Raw genomic sequence first — 16052 nt, forward strand, 5'->3', positions numbered from 1 at the left:
GGTTAACGATTGAGAGAAAGTGCTTAGGAAGCTCTTCACCGTGTTAAAGATGCATGTGCCATTGTCGAGGATGAGAAAGAGAGAGATAACGAGAGAGAGAGAACACAAGAGCGAAAGAGAGAGAGGGAGAGAGAGAGAGAAAGAGAGAGATCGCTCTAAGTGCTTGATGGGGATAGCATTTATCTCTCCCACTTTTAAAACACACTCAAAACTCCTTACCCCCGCTCCACTATTTATCAGTAATGAAAAAGTGTCTTTAACGCAGAAGGTGAGAATTATGGACATGCATATGTGTGAGTTAAGGGAACACCCAGAGAGTGTGAGAGAGGTAGAGACTGAAGCTAGTTGGGAGAGAGTTGGAGACTGAAGCTAGTTGGGAGAGAGTTGGAGACTGAAGCTAGTTGGGAGAGAGGTGGAGACTGAAGCTAGTTGGGAGAGAGGTGGAGACTGAAGCTAGTTGGGAGAGAGGTGGAGACTGAAGCTAGTTGGGAGAGAGTTGGAGACTGAAGCTAGTTGGGAGAGAGGTGGAGACTGAAGCTAGTTGGGAGAGAGGTGGAGACTGAAGCTAGTTGGGAGAGAGGTGGAGACTGAAGCTAGTTGGGAGAAAGGTGGAGACAGGGCCTAGCTAACTGCTAAGTGGGATAGAGGTGGATCCAAATCTAGCGAAGTCTCCACCTCCAGTGTCCTCTCCTGGCTTCTACACAGCAGCGCAACTCTCTCTCTCTCCCCTCTGCCACCATATGCTGTTAACGTCTCGTTAGCATCTGCGCTAATTAACCAGACAGCTGCTAACGAGAGGGAACACGCATACATCAATCCCCTAGCCCTCGCCATGGCACGCTTGTCTGTGAAATTATCTTTAATTCCACATCCCGGCTTCATTAGGGGGTAATTGTACACTCTTCCAAGAGGGAGCGAGGGAGAGTGAGAAGAGAGAAGGTCCAGTCGAACGTCACACACACTCAGCTCCTAATGACCGCAGGCTAGAACATGTCCGTCAAAGAAATAATGACACTAAACAAAATAATGAAATAAAAAGAATGTCTCTCGTTGGAGCCTTAAGCAGACCGTACCCACCGATGCCTTTACTGCTGAAATACTAATAGTGTGCTAACTAATTACTATCCTCATAAAGCAATTATAAACAGGAGATGGGGAATATCTTTTTGTTGGTTTGATGGTGGACTTACCTTTAGGAACTTGTACAAGAGGAATGTGAACCAGTTGGTCAACATCTTCTCAGCAACAGATTCCGTTCTAACATTGAGATGGAAGACAAGAGGAGAATAAATTAGGCATGATAATTAAATAATCAACTGGAAGAAATTGCTGCTCTACCTCAAAACTAACCACGAACAAATCTGGTTTCAGGCAAAATTGACAAAAGCCAAGCTGTGATACTTCCGTGAGGGAAAAATACTTTATTCTCAACGCAAACAATCAATCTTCATTAAAAACAGACAATTACCATAATTGGGTAACTTCTCTCATTAATCATAAACCTGTCGCCTAAACGAATGAAGACCCCTGAAACGTCCCCCAGACGAGGAGCAATTAAAATCCACTGTAATTAGTGGACTTTATTTCTCCTAATAGCCAAAGAGGAAACCTGGGCAAACAGTTTCCCTTTTCTCCCCCTACAGCGGCTAGAAAAGCTCCTTTCTCTCCTTAATTCTCTAGTTAATCTAAACTATAAGGGGGCACAGGGAGGACGGGTGATAGGAAGACAACTTCTCCAAAACACCCTTTGATTTGGCCATCTTGGGTTTAAGTCCTCCATCTAGGCTATGATTTGAGAGAACACAGAAATACAACATGTATTACTGTCTATATAAGAGTAGTAAGACAAGAAGATCATCAAGGCCCTCAGCCACCCGAGCCCCGGCCTGTTCACCACGCTACCATCCAGAAGGCGAGGTCAGTACAGGTGCATCACAGCTGGGACTGAAAAACAGCTTCTATCTCAAAGTCATCAGGTTGTTAAATAGTCACCACTAGCCAGCCTCCGCCCAGTACCCTGCCTTGAACTTTAGTCACTGTTACTAGCCAGCTACCACACGGTTACTCTACCATGCACATTAGAGGCTGCTGCTTATATACATAGACATGGTACACTGGTCACTTTAACAATGTTTACATACTGTTTTACCTATTTCATATGTACTGCAATCTCGTCAAGGCCTATCCTATTTAACTATTGCTATATACAGTGGGGAGAACAAGTATTTGATAACCTGCAAAATCGGCAGTGTTTCCTACTTACAAAGCATGTAGAGGTCTGTAATTTTTATCATAGGTACACTTCAACTGTGAGAGACAGAATCTAAAAAAATCCAGAAAATCACATTGTATGATTTTTAAGTAATTAATTTACATTTTATTGCATGACATAAGTATTTGATACATCAGAAAAGCAGAACTTAATATTTGGTACAGAAACCTTTGTTTGCAATTACAGAGATCATACGTTTCCTGTAGTTCTTGACCATGTTTGCACACACTGCAGCAGGGATTTTGGCCCACTCCTCCATACAGACCTTCTCCAGATCCTTCAGGTTTCGGGGCTGTCGCTGGGCAATACGGACTTTCAGCTCCCTCCAATTTTCTATTGGGTTCAGGTCTGGAGACTGGCTAGGCCACTCCAGGACCTTGAGATGCTTCTTACGGAGCCACTCCTTAGTTGCCCTGGCTGTGTATTTCGGGTCGTTGTCATGCTGGAAGACCCAGCCACGACCCATCTTCAATGCTCTTACTGAGGGAAGGAGGTTGTTCGCCAAGATCTCACGATACATGGCCCCATCCATCCTCCCCTCAATGCAGTCGTCCTGTCCCCTTTGCAGAAAAGCATCCCCAAAGAATGATGTTTCCACCTCCATGCTTCACGGTTGGGATGGTGTTCTTGGGGTTGTACTCATCCTTCTTCTTCCTCCAAACACGGCGAGTGGAGTTTAGACCAAAAAGCTCTATTTTTTTCTCATCAGACCACATGACCTTCTCCCATTCCTCCTCTAGATCATCCAGATGGTTATTGGCAAACTTCAGACGGGCCTGGACATGCGCTGGCTTGAGCAGGAGGACCTTGCGTGCGCTGCAGGATTTGAATCCATGACGGCATAGTATGTTACTAATGGTTTTCTTTGAGACTGTGGTCCCAGCTCTCTTCAGGTCATTGACCAGGTCCTGCCGTGTAGTTCTGGGCTGATCCCTCACCTTCCTCATGATCATTGATGCCCCACGAGGTGAGATCTTGCATGGAGCCCCAGACCAAGGGTGATTGACCGTCATCTTCAACTTCTTCCATTTTCTAATAATTGCGCCAACAGTTGTTGCCTTCTCACCAAGCTGCTTGCCTATTGTCCTGTAGCCCATCCCAGCCTTGTGCAGGTCTACAGTTTTATCCCTGATGTCCTTACACAGCTCTCTGGTCTTGACCATTGTGGAGAAGTTGGAGTCTGTTTGATTGATTGTGTGGACAGGTGTCTGTTATACAGGTAATGAGTTCAAACAGGTGCAGTTAATACAGGTAATGAGTGGAGAACCGGAGGGCTTCTTAAAGAAAAACTAACAGGTCTGTGAGAGCCGGAATTCTTACTGGTTGGTAGGTGATCAAATACTTATGTCATGCAATAAAATGCAAATACATTTTTCTGGATTTTTGGATTTTTGTTTTAGATTCCGTCTCTCACAGTTGAAGTGTACCTATGATAAAAATTACAGACCTCTACATGCTTTGTAAGTAGGGAAACCTGCAAAATCGGCAGTGTATCAAATACTTGTTCTACCCACTGTATATTTATACTCCGGACTCTGACATTGCTTGTTCTAATATTTCTATATTTCATAATTCCATTCTTTTACTTTTTAGATGTGTGTATTGTTGTGTATTTTTAGATATTACTGCACTGTTGGAGCTACAGTAGAAACACAAGCATTTCGCTACACCCACAATAACATCTGCTAAATATGTGTATGCGACCAATAAAATTTGATTGGATTTGAACAGTATTAAAAAATGTGTTAGAACGGGCAAATGTGTGAGTGTGTCAACAGACGAATGTGCGAATGTGTCAGTGGGTGAGTGTGTGAGCGTGTCGACGAACAAGTGTGTGAGTGTGTCCATCTCACCGGCGCAGCAGCAGCTTGGGGTGGTTCTTGCTCTCCAGGTTCTTGTCGATGAGGTCAGAGAGCAGCTGTTTAAGGACCCCCGTGGCGTACTCCATCTCCCCCTGCAGCGCAGTCATGATGAGCGACGCCACATTGCCACGGTCACGCATGGAGAAGGAGCGCTGCGCCTCCAGGGTGCGGATGAACGTCAACAGGAAGTGCTTCTTGGTGAGGAGCTGGCCAAACAGAGTCAGGGCCTTCTCCTGGTTGGCCTGGACCTGTCAACAACAACAGCATCAGACCAGGGGACTGGCTGTCACTTACACGTGTTGTCAATGTAATATATAAATATGTAAATATTTTGGAGTAGGGCTAATGGAAATAGTATAATGTACATAGATGGAGTAAGGCTATTGTAAATAATACATTACGTAAGCATACATTTATATCAAGCATGACTATGTCATGTATACAAGGCATGAGATGTTGCCCTATGAAGGAAATACATTGTTATTATTACATTCATGACCCTAGTTGCTTTTAAAGCCTGCAGTGCATTCTATCTTAGGAGCTGCTTCCTCAAATACCTTATGATCAATTTGCCATAAGTTGTCAGCAGAGCACAGGAGGAAACAGAAAGGAAAGGGAGAGGAAGAAGGGGGATGCACTGAGGCATAGAGAGGAGAGGGCCGGTGCAGTGCTGTGCGTCGGGGGTGGCTGGGTGAGAGGCGAGGAGAGCGCCGGTGCAGTGCTGTGCGTCGGGGGTGGCTGGGTGAGAGGCGAGGAGAGGGCCGGTGCAGTACTGTGCTGTGCGTCGGGGGTGGCTGGGTGAGAGGCGAGGAGAGGGCCGGTGTGGTACTGTGCTGTGCGTCAGGGGTGGCTGGGTGAGAGGCGAGGAGAGGGCCGGTGCAGTACTGTGCTGTGCGTCGGGGGTGGCTGGGTGAGAGGCGAGGAGAGGGCCGGTGTGGTACTGTGCTGTGCGTCAGGGGTGGCTGGGTGAGAGGCGAGGAGAGGGCCGGTGCAGTACTGTGCTGTGCGTCGGGGGTGGCTGGGTGAGAGGCGAGGAGAGGGCCTGTGCAGTGCAGTGCTGTGCTGTGCGTCCGGGGGTGGCTGGGTGACAGAAGCTTGTTCCACAGGCTGCCATCTGTCACTTCTCATCAGCAACACTACACCCCCTCTAGACCTGACCCACAATCCGTCACTCTAACTCTCTCACACAGATGAGGCAGTGCTACTGGGTAGTGTCTCTTCAAAAGAGAGACAAACTTCTAGTATATTCTGCAAGGCTTATGGCATAATGTCATTCCCAAACAACACCCAGTATGTGTTAATAAAAGGAAAAACAAGTCAAAGTACTGTCTTTGTCTTTATGAAAAAACACTTCCTCCTCCACTAACCAATCCCCTGGCCCCATCCCCCCACCGACCTGTCTCCCATGATCCTCGTCTGCCCTCATAACTCTGACATAAATTCAGTCCTGTAGACAATTGAGGACCGGCGTACCATACACCATACAGTGACTCCACAGAATCTCTCTTCCTTCCACTACACAGCCTAATAAAGTGCCTCAATTTTCCTCAGCTGAGCTAAATGAAATTCCAGGGCCTCTGGGGAACAGGCTGGGTACTGTAGGTTGCTTTGGGGAGAGCAGCTACACAGAGCAATAAGGGATTGAGCCGTGTGTATGGACAGTTGATTACGCCTGGGACCCGAGGGGAAATTCGGTAGAAAAGAAACCCGGGCATAACAATAAAGATGTAATCCCTCCCCTTTAGAAGAGCCTGTGGTTGACAGGGCAGGTGGTGGAGACAGTCTCTACACTGTATTCCGACAGCCATTTGGATATATTTCATGGTAAACCAGGTGGGATTTAATGATTTACTTGTTTTTCCCACTGTAAAATAATATAAAATGATATACGAGTAATGTGTAATGACATTGATATTACATGCAGAAAAACATACTATGTGATGTGGCTAATGTATATAAAGTGGTATAGCCATAACATATTACCTAGATCATAGGTTCCTTTCATTATGCAGCCAGAGTATGGGGTATAGATATAGGTAGATATAGAATGATAGATATAGATGTTCTAGTCTACATGCTGCGGTGGCAGTGGTGGTGTACCTCCTTGACCCGTACCTCCATCTCCTTGAGCACGGGGTGGTCCTCAATGCCAGGGAACAGTACCCGCATGGCGTAGGTCCTGTATTCCAGGAAGGGAATGCCCGCTCCGTCCAGCTCCTGGGTCAACTCATGGATGTCTGTCTGCAGCTCTGCAAAGGCTGGGGATCACACAGAAAGACAGACACAGCGATTAGTACAACACAGGGCTGGCCTGACTGCTGCATTGGGTAAAAGAATGGACATAGAAAGGATATTCTGGATGTAGCGTATCTTCATTACACTGTACGTCAGTGGAACAACTGTGTGTTGCACAGTATTAATGTCACCAGCAATCATCTACCACCGCACCAAATGGCTTCTAGAAAAAGACAGATGGATAGGCAATAAAATAGAATGTTGATTTCATTCTTCTGGTACAGTGTTTCTGAATTGAATCCATACTTGTTGGAAATTCAAGAGGAGAGCTAACCAAAATAAAATCATTACAGAAAAAGAGAGAGACGAAAAGAGAAAAAGAGAAAGCAAAGTTCATCTGAAAGAAAGTCAATTAATTGCATGAGTGGATAATTAATAAAGGAGCAATGCGTTCCATGCATCATTTCCTCCAGCTGTTATTGCCCTGCGTCGTCCGCTGGGATTCTAATAGTAGAGCAGATCCTCCCTCTGTGGGGGCTTCTCTACTTCAACATACAGTACAGCAGACACTTACATATTATACAGACCACATTCCTACAGGGAAAAGGCAAGAATTCTATCAAAAATGAGAGGAGAAATGAAGGCTTTATTATCATGTACAACATACACGGTCCGTTCAGTATGGGTCCAGTTATTCATAGAGATAAAATAACTATTTCAATCTTGTACTATTTAAGTGGAAGGGTCGGTTTCCTTCTACGTTTAACGATTGGATAAAGGAACTTATGCAACACCTCAAGCTAGAGAAAAAAATCCTACTCCGTTAGGGGATCTGCAATTACATTTAATAACATCTGGCAACCTTTCCTATCCTTTGTAGAAGACATGGACCCAGCTAATTTCACAACTCCATAAACCAGCCCAAATTAGAATTTGTATCATTATTTTTACTTAATATCTTTGTATTATTTGTATTATTTGATTATATTACTCATTGTATATGAGGGCCTGCTTTAAGTCTAGGTTTGAGGCTCTATTATAGCATGGGGGGGTTGGGGTGGGTTTGATTTGATTTGGTAGGGATCCATGTGTTTTGCCCTCTACCTGTTCTGTCTGAATGGAACAGCAGCTTTACATGAATCACTCTACAATGCCCGTCTGTGTTATCTGTATAATCATAAAAAATGACAAATAACAAATAAAATATATTTTGAGTTACTATTTTAAGTTATTATTTAAGAATTGTGAACATAAATTACTGGCAGAAAAGATGACTGGCTATGTCTAGACTTTCCATTGATTGAGTAAATAAAAGAGTTGTTCTTCATTCTATTGAGTTTGTTGTGTGTAAGCGCTGAGGCAAAGCCACCATTACATCCAGCAGAGTAAACTACACAGACGATCTTCTCCCCGTCAACAGTTGCAGCAGCATCTAATCTGTTAATGACTCATTAGCCGTGTGACCGTTAATGTAGTCTGTGTGTTTGTTTGGATTACACTGCTCTCTGATGGCCCTTCCAGCACGGTTCACTGAGCTCCACCTCTCCTATCATCCAATCCTCTCCCCTGCTGACTGACACTTAGTGTGACACGCCCAGCTCCCCGCTGCCAGGCCCACCCCACAGTCTGCTGGGGCATGGGGCGGGGACACAGCAATGCTCCACTTCCAAGTGGAGCTCAGGGTTTCTATACCAAACCTCCCAGCTACACAGACAGAGGTGTAGAATACTGTCACTATCTGGTGCTGCTGGTCTTTCAACAATGCTCATTATATCAGGTATACAAGTGGAGTAACAGCAGCTTTACATGAATCACTCTACAATGCCCCCTGTACTGTTCCATCTGACCCCCCACAGTCCCTCTGTTCTCTCTCTCCCTGACAGATTTCTCCTCCCTCTATCTCTGTATCCCTCAGTGTTTGGCCACAGGCTGTGCTATGGGCTGCGACTGACAAGGTTGTGACCCTCCGGACATCCAGCCACAGATAATGGCCAATTAGTCTCCGTCCATCTTTCGGATTACAGCAGGCAGGCAGAGCCCAACGCAGCAGAGACGCACTGCACTGCACAACGCCACAACACCAACAGGGTTGTCAGCACAACATAAACACACACACATTCTGAGGATACCGCGGCCACACCACCACCACAGAGCTTCAGGCCGGGCATCATCCACACCAACCTGTTACCATGACGACTGGACAGAGCGCAGCTACAGGATAGTGACATATCCACACAGATACAGAAGAAGAGAGTGATTATGAAAGAGAGAGAGACAAAGAGAAAGAGAAGAGAGTGAGAAAAGAGAGCGAGAAAAGAGAAAGAAAGAGAAGAGAGTGTGAGAGAGAGAGAGAGAGAGAGAGAGAGAGAGAGAGAGAGAGAGAGAGAGAGAGAGAGAGAGAGAGAGAGAGAGAGAGAGAGAGAGAAAAGAGTGAGCATTTTTATAAATATACACTACCATTCAAAAGTTTGGGGTCACTAAGAAATGTCCTTGTTTTTGAAAGAAAAGCAAATGTTTTGTCCACCAGTCTCAACGTCACCAGTGAAGAGACGACTTCGGGATGCTGTTGCAAAGAAAAGGCCATATCTCAGACTGGCCAATAAAAATAGAATATTAAGATGGGCAAAAGAACACAGGCACTGGACAGAGGAACTATGCCTAGAAGGCCAGCATCCCGGAGTCGCCTCTTCACTGTTAACGTTGACACTGGTGTTTTGCGGGTACTATTTAATGAAGCTGCCAGTTGAGGACTTGTGAGGCATCTGTTTCTCAAACTAGACACTAATATACTTGTCCTCTTGCTCAGTTGTGCACCGGGGCCTCCAGCTCTTCTTTCTATTCTGGTTAGAGCAGGTTTGCGCTGTTCTGTGAAGGGAGTAGTACACAGCGTTGTACAAGATCTTCAGTTTCTTGGCAATTTCTTGCATGGAATAGCCTTCATTTCTCAGAACAAGAATAGATTGACAAGTTTCAGAAGAAAGGTATTTGTTTCTGGCCATTTTGAGCCTGTAATCAAACCCACAAATGCTGATGCTCCAGATACTCAACTAGTCTAAAGGACAGTTTTATTGCTTCTTTATTCAGAACAACAGTTTTCAGCTGTGCTAACATAATTGAAAAAGGGTTTTCTAATGATCAATTAGCCTTTTAAAATGATATACTTGGATTAGCTAACATAACGTGCCATTGGAACACAGGAGTGATGGTTGCTGATAATGGGCCTCTGTACGCCTATGTAGATATTCCATTTAAAAAATCAGCTGTTTCCAGCTACAATAGTCATTTACAACATTAACAATGTCTACACTGTATTTCTGATCAATTTGATGTTATTTGAATGAACAAAAAAATTGATTTTCTTTCAAAAACAAGGACATTTCTAAGCGACCCCAAACTTTTAAACGGCAGTATATTAATATACTGTGTGTGTATAGACAGAGAGAGATAGAGAGAGGAGAAAAGAGTGAGACATTTTTTTTATATACATATAGAGAGAGAGAGAGAAAAGAGAGAGAGAGAGAGAGTGTGTGTCTGTCATACCTTCTTTACACTCCAGGGCCACTCTGGACTCCAGGTTGTCCATCTGCAGCTGCAGACGTTTCAGGGTGCGGTCAGCATCACGGGACTTCCTCTTGTAGGCGATGAGCACAGCGATGATGACCAATAGCAACAGACCGCCACCTCCCCCGATGCCGATGATGGCGGGCAGCGTCAGCAGGCTATCTGAGTAGATCTGGAGAGTACCAGGGGAGTACTCGAACCCACCCACCCGGACCTGAAGACACACACACACACACACACACACACACACACACACACACACACACACACACACACACACACACACACACACACACACACACACACACACACAGACAGAGAAACACGTCACAGAGTGTAATCAAACAAAGCAATCAGTACAGTGAAAGAGACTTCCCCTCAGGAACCAAACTCATTAATAGGAGTAAAACACTGGGAATGGGTTCTAACAAACAACATTTACATAAACGCAGCAGGTCTGACAGAACCCATTACTGGAATATCTCAAATCAAGGTATTCACTGGGGGGTTGATAAGGGTTTAGATGAACTATGATTACTGCACTTTAAAGTAGAGCCTCATCAAGTTAATACAGCCAAAGAATGTTAGACTTATAAAATTGGGTTGTTTTGGTTCAGGTGCTAAAAGTTCCTCCTGTTGATGACATAGGTTCTAAACATCATCTATTTTATTTTAGAAACCGGGTCGTTCGAGCCCTGGATGCTGATGGCTGTGGTATAAGAGACAATATACCATGAGTATGACGCAAAACTACTTGTTTACTGTTCTAATTACGTTGGTAACCAGTTTATAATAGCAATAAGGCACATCGGGGGTTTGTGGTATATGGCCAATACACCACAGCTAAGGGCTGTATCCAGACACTCCGCGTTGTGTCGTGCGTAAGAACAGCCCTTAACCGTGGTTATTGGCCATATACCACACCCCCGCGGGCCTTATTGCTTAATTGTATTGACAAGGAAGGGACTGAAGAGAAGAAAAAAACATAAAGGCCAAATACATTTCTTAGAAAACTCGCAGGGGGCACAGCCACCAACACACAGTTGTGCATCTGAGGGAGCAAACAAAACAAAACACCCACACACTCACACACACACGGCTGCACCCATCCAGAAACACAGACTTGTGGGGTCCCCTGTATGTAGGTCATTTTACAGAGGGAATACAACACATAGCTGTGCCCTTCTTCCCAGCCCACCACACACACACGGACTATTCAATATTCAACATGACATTTAGTTACGGGGAAAAAATCCAGCTCCAAGCCTACTGGTAGCTTGGAGAGCCTTCATATTGAATTACATGGATGCATTGTCAGTACTTTCAAGGTATTCCAGACTAGTAAATGTCACACAGACAGTGTGACTAGAGAGGCGAGTAGAGGTACGTTTGGAGGGGACTGTGTGGGAGTATTTGAGGATATTTAGAGAGAGTAGCCTTTGCACATAAAAAAAATATATACTATTTTGAACTGAAATCACATGAAATGTAGAATTTTACTGAACAAAATGAACTGATGGAATTAAAATATAAGAATACATGTTAGGTAAAGCCCAGTGAAGATGAGGGAGATAGTGTGAACTCAGTCCAAAGAGAGTCTGTTATGTGAAATGGTGTCGAGTGCCCACCGTGACTTTGTGCTGTCCGGTGAGGTTGGGCCATTCACACAGCAGCTGGGTTTCAGAGAGGGTTAGCACACAGGGGGTCTCCCCGATGAACACTGTGTAGTTCAACCTGGAGTTACCAGGGGCCGCAGGGATAAGGTTACGACCCTGAGGGGACAAACAGAAACACAATGTCAAACTTTAATCAACATGGCACAGCCTTTCATCCATGGCTAGGAACAGTATAATGAACCTCGTCTTCAACCAGTCAGGCAACTCCCAGGATCCAAGGCTGCTAGCGGACAAGTCTGAATCTGGCTCCAATGTTGGAGGATACAAGAATTCTATTTCACAAAAGCTTCAGGAAAACTTAACATTTTTTCTTATTTGTTTTCCAAGTGTCTGTCTCTATGCCACGGTGTGAGAACGAGGGCATTGTCTGACAGATCTGTAGCCTTCAACTACAGAGAGAGGAGCAATAAGAGGAGCAGGTGGAGAGAGAGAGAGCTGTTCTGCCACCCACTGCTCTAGTAGCATGAGAAAAGAGCAGACTTCCAATCCCTCTCTCCACAGGGCTCCTCCCGGGCAGGTCACGCCCTGGAACATTTTAGGCATGCATTCTATCCACTATCATTTCACCCTGCATCAGGCACGCACGCACCCCGACACCACCTCTAGCAACACACATCATATCAGATGCGAAATGAATTCCGTGGCGAATGCAATGCGCATCTCGTAAAATACCCCTGATTATTTCACCAAATTGCTTTTTCTTATTCTCATCACTGTGCTAATGTGGAGGTTAGTTTTAACAAGCCAGGCGGGGGATTCTCTCTGCAATCAGAAAAGGTTTCGTTAATACATTTCATTTAAAGAAATTATAGTTGCTCTGTTTTTTTTTTCTATTTCAATTGGCTCACAGGAAAATAATGAAGCACCACCATCACAATTTTTATGTTTTGAGTCGGAGCTGGGGGATACTTGTATAATCTACATCGAATAATCAGTCGATTGTTTTATATAATAGTAGGATTATACACTGTATTTCAATAGGGATTTAAGGTAAACAAATACAAGTATATTAATGGTTTATGAGATAGACAGGTGAAAGACAAATCACTGGTAAACATTTAATAACATCAATATCAAGTCATTAAAATGCGTGAGCCTCTCTGATCCTGAGTGTTCACTCCCCACTCCAGCCACTCTGCTCAGGCTCTTTACCTTGAGGATTAGAGGTGAGGTGGGTTTTAGCTCCAGGACCCCGGTGGGGCTGAGGAGTTCGAACACGGGGTCGGGGTAGTAGCTGAACGTCTCGTTGACCACCATCAGAGCGTGGACGTTGTCCATGTAGAAGCCGATCTCATCCGGCCCACTGCCCGTGTCTGAGAAGCCCCTCTCGGAGTCGGAAACCGACGGGGCCAGGCACACCATCACAGAGTTATTAAACACTGTGCAGTTCTGAGAGGGAAAATTGTTTTTAGTAAAGTGTGATATGACAAATTGTTTTGTCCTAGGGAACCCAGGTTGCTGTATTGGTTTATATATATCTCATTATAGTTTCTCTAATCCCCAGCTAAACATTCGTAAGTCTAGGAAAATATTTCTGCTTTGGTGTGTTGTGTTTATGTCTCCAGCCATTGCTAGTAGTTTCAGAACTGTAATAATCACCTACGCTGTATGCTTCTCTACAGGGACCACTAAACATGCTAACCAACATTGAGCACAAGGACCTCAGCAGCATTGTGTCTAGAGGGGAAGCTAGTTTAAACTGAGCACAAGGGACGGGGCATTAGGACACGGTCATTAAGCAGAAGTTGATTCCCTTCTGTTAGAACTGGAGGAAAGGTTAATGGAGCCCCGTGGTGCAAGGTGAGGGGGGTGAGGGGTGATTTGCCAACACTGCTTTGTTGTCTTGTGACATTTGAAAGGTTAAACGGCCTGGGGGGGTGTTGGATGTCTTGTTCCAAGGAGCAGGGCAGAAACAAGACACTGAATGGGCAGACAGTCTGACGGCCACCTTGGAAGACACACCGTGTGACGCGGTGTGTGTAGGTGAGGTGTGTGTGTGTGAGGTGTGAGTGAGGTGTGCGTGTGAGTGAGGTGTGTGTGTGAGTTCAAGGTGAGTGTGTGTTTATGTGTGTATGTGTGTGTATGTGTGTGTGTGTGTGTGTGTGTGTGTGTGTGTGTGTGTGTGTGTGTGTGTGTGTGTGTGTGTGTGTGTGTGTGTGTGTGTGTGTGTGTGTGTGTGTGTGTGTGTGTGTGTGTGTGAGTGAGGTGTGTGTGAGTGAGGTGTGTGTGAGTGAGGTGTGTCTGAGTGAGGTGTGTCTGAGGCCCGCACCAACCCTAACCAGCTAATATAGACAATGAGTTGTAGGTTAAAATCAGAGATGGCGCAACGACTTTTTGACAGAGGGTGAAGGATTTTTTGGGCCTGATTTAGATATGTTTCTGCTTATGATCTCTGAAATTTTGTAAGGTTATTTGTTAGTCAACTTGTCTATAATTAGATACATGCAGCTTCACCAATAATGTAATACATCGGTGGAATGAATGCTTCAATCTCGTTGACATCAGTAAAGTTTAATCTGTCATCTCTGCTTTATTCACAGAGAGAAGACATTTAGGGACCGGGGAGAAAATACAATAACAAAACAAAAACGGGAAATGTGGAAAAATTCCAAATGACATCAGTTTGACCATTAGAAAGCTGTTAAAATGACCCAACATGTTTCTGATAAGATTTCACTTGGAGTTGTATGCATATTTTATGTGGTTGAAATACTATCAGCGTCTATGATGCTGATAAAGATAGCACCTCTACAGACGGTCTCTAATTGTGCATTCGCATTCTCTCAAGATGCAAAAATAAATAAATCATATTTCTATACTCCTGTTCCCAACTCAAAATGTAGCCTATATTTGGTGTATCATTTTACTGCAAGAAATGCTTAATCCTCCAGGAGTTAATATGAAGGCTATTTGAGAGGTTATAGACGTACTGTCAATGTCCACATTTCAGGTTCCATTTAACACATCTGAAGAGCAGGCTACAGTTCCCTTGATGTGCCATAGGCCTATTTGAAGTCCCTGTCTTGTGACTGTTGAATTTGTATAGCGCCTCACAATCATCACACACAACATATCATCCTCTTTTACTACTTCAACAAATCTTTCCCAAACAACATTACTTTTCCAGCCCGCCTTTCTATTAATTTTCAACTCTCCATTTTGAAGCGTTTCTCTTATTGAATTAAACTCTGACTTTGTCCTTTTTGTCTTTGTAGATCAACGTTAACTTTGTCTGCACGTTCCCAAAAGCATTTGGCGATTGGCGTGTAGGCTATTTGGCGCGTGTACTGTTAGGACCTAAAGTTAAGGCTTATGCTATAATGACAGATAGCCCCCAAAAATGAAAGAAAAACCTAAATTACACAAGAATGATACATTTATGGATTTTTTAAGGTATTGTTTTCGGGGACTACGGGTTATGAGTCAACCCGCGCATCACTAGTGTGTGAGTGAGGTGTGTGTGTGTGACTGAGATGTGTAAAAATGAGTGATCTGTGTGTGAGTGAAGTGTGTGTGTGTGTGAGTGAATGAGGTGTGTGTGAGTGAGGTATGTTAATTGAGGCGTCTGGCCAGGTTCATACTCACATGGAAAGACTCGGCTGAGCCGTACTTAGCTCTGATCTTGGGCTCTCTGATGGTGGCTAGGTTAGTACCGCTGATGGTCAACAGGGTTCCACCACTGACGAGACAAAATAATAACTTGCTTAACAATTATGTAAATGTGAGCATGCATAGCAAATTAGTAGACATCAGTAGATTGAAGTATATTCAGTTGCCAGCTTTGGGTGAAGTTGTGAATATACACCCTGAAAGTAAGATGTGTTGTATGTGTACTGTAAGTACTAGGAGACAGTCACAAATGGAGTGACTAGTTACAATCCCAGTGTCTGGAAAGCCCGTACATAATAACACCCACTATGTCTGGGAAGTAATGCGTGCCTCCATCCCTGTGCTTTCCTTTATCTACTCTGGTGAGTGCTGTGTTCTCTGCTGTCGACTTCCTTCCCCCTGCATGCATGGACAGGCAGCTTCTGGCCGAGGCTGGGGCTGAGGCTGGGGCTGAGGCGGGGGCTGAGGTTGAGGCTAAGGTTGAGGCTGGGGCTGGTGCTTGGGCTGAGACTGGGGATGAGGCTGGGGATAAGGCTGAGACTGCCTTAATACAGCTGGAAGCCGACACCAACTTCTCCACAGATGTTATTTGTGTAAAACCTCTACCTCCAGCCCGGCTCTCAGAAAGCCCTCTTAACTCAGCTATACGCTTAACGCTTAACCGACGGGACATTGAGAATAGACTCTCTATCTTCCCCACCAGCACAGCCCCAGTACCATCCAGAGCCCCAGTCCCATACCCCATCCAGAGCCCCAGTCCCACACCCCATCCAGAGCCCCAGTCCCAGCCCCATCCAGAGCCCCAGTCCCAGCCCCATCCAGAGCCCCAGTCCCATC

At 44.9% G+C, this 16052-nt stretch overlaps 1 protein-coding gene across 1 annotated transcript in view; it reads right to left on the reverse strand.

The window, feature by feature from the left end:
• plxna1a (plexin A1a) overlaps positions 1–16052 on the reverse strand; it is a 238802-nt gene that overhangs the window by 12447 nt on the left and 210303 nt on the right. The window contains exons 16-22 of the mRNA XM_039008029.1: positions 15192–15285; positions 12759–12995; positions 11559–11702; positions 9910–10144; positions 6250–6392; positions 4126–4382; positions 1191–1257 (exon numbers count right to left, since the gene is read on the reverse strand). Of these exons, the coding sequence (XP_038863957.1) occupies positions 1191–1257; positions 4126–4382; positions 6250–6392; positions 9910–10144; positions 11559–11702; positions 12759–12995; positions 15192–15285 (1177 nt within the window). The remainder of the gene's footprint in view (positions 1–1190; positions 1258–4125; positions 4383–6249; positions 6393–9909; positions 10145–11558; positions 11703–12758; positions 12996–15191; positions 15286–16052) is intronic.

The sequence above is a fragment of the Salvelinus namaycush genome, chromosome 14 (genome assembly GCF_016432855.1).
Source record: "Salvelinus namaycush isolate Seneca chromosome 14, SaNama_1.0, whole genome shotgun sequence".
NCBI lineage: Eukaryota > Metazoa > Chordata > Actinopteri > Salmoniformes > Salmonidae > Salvelinus > Salvelinus namaycush.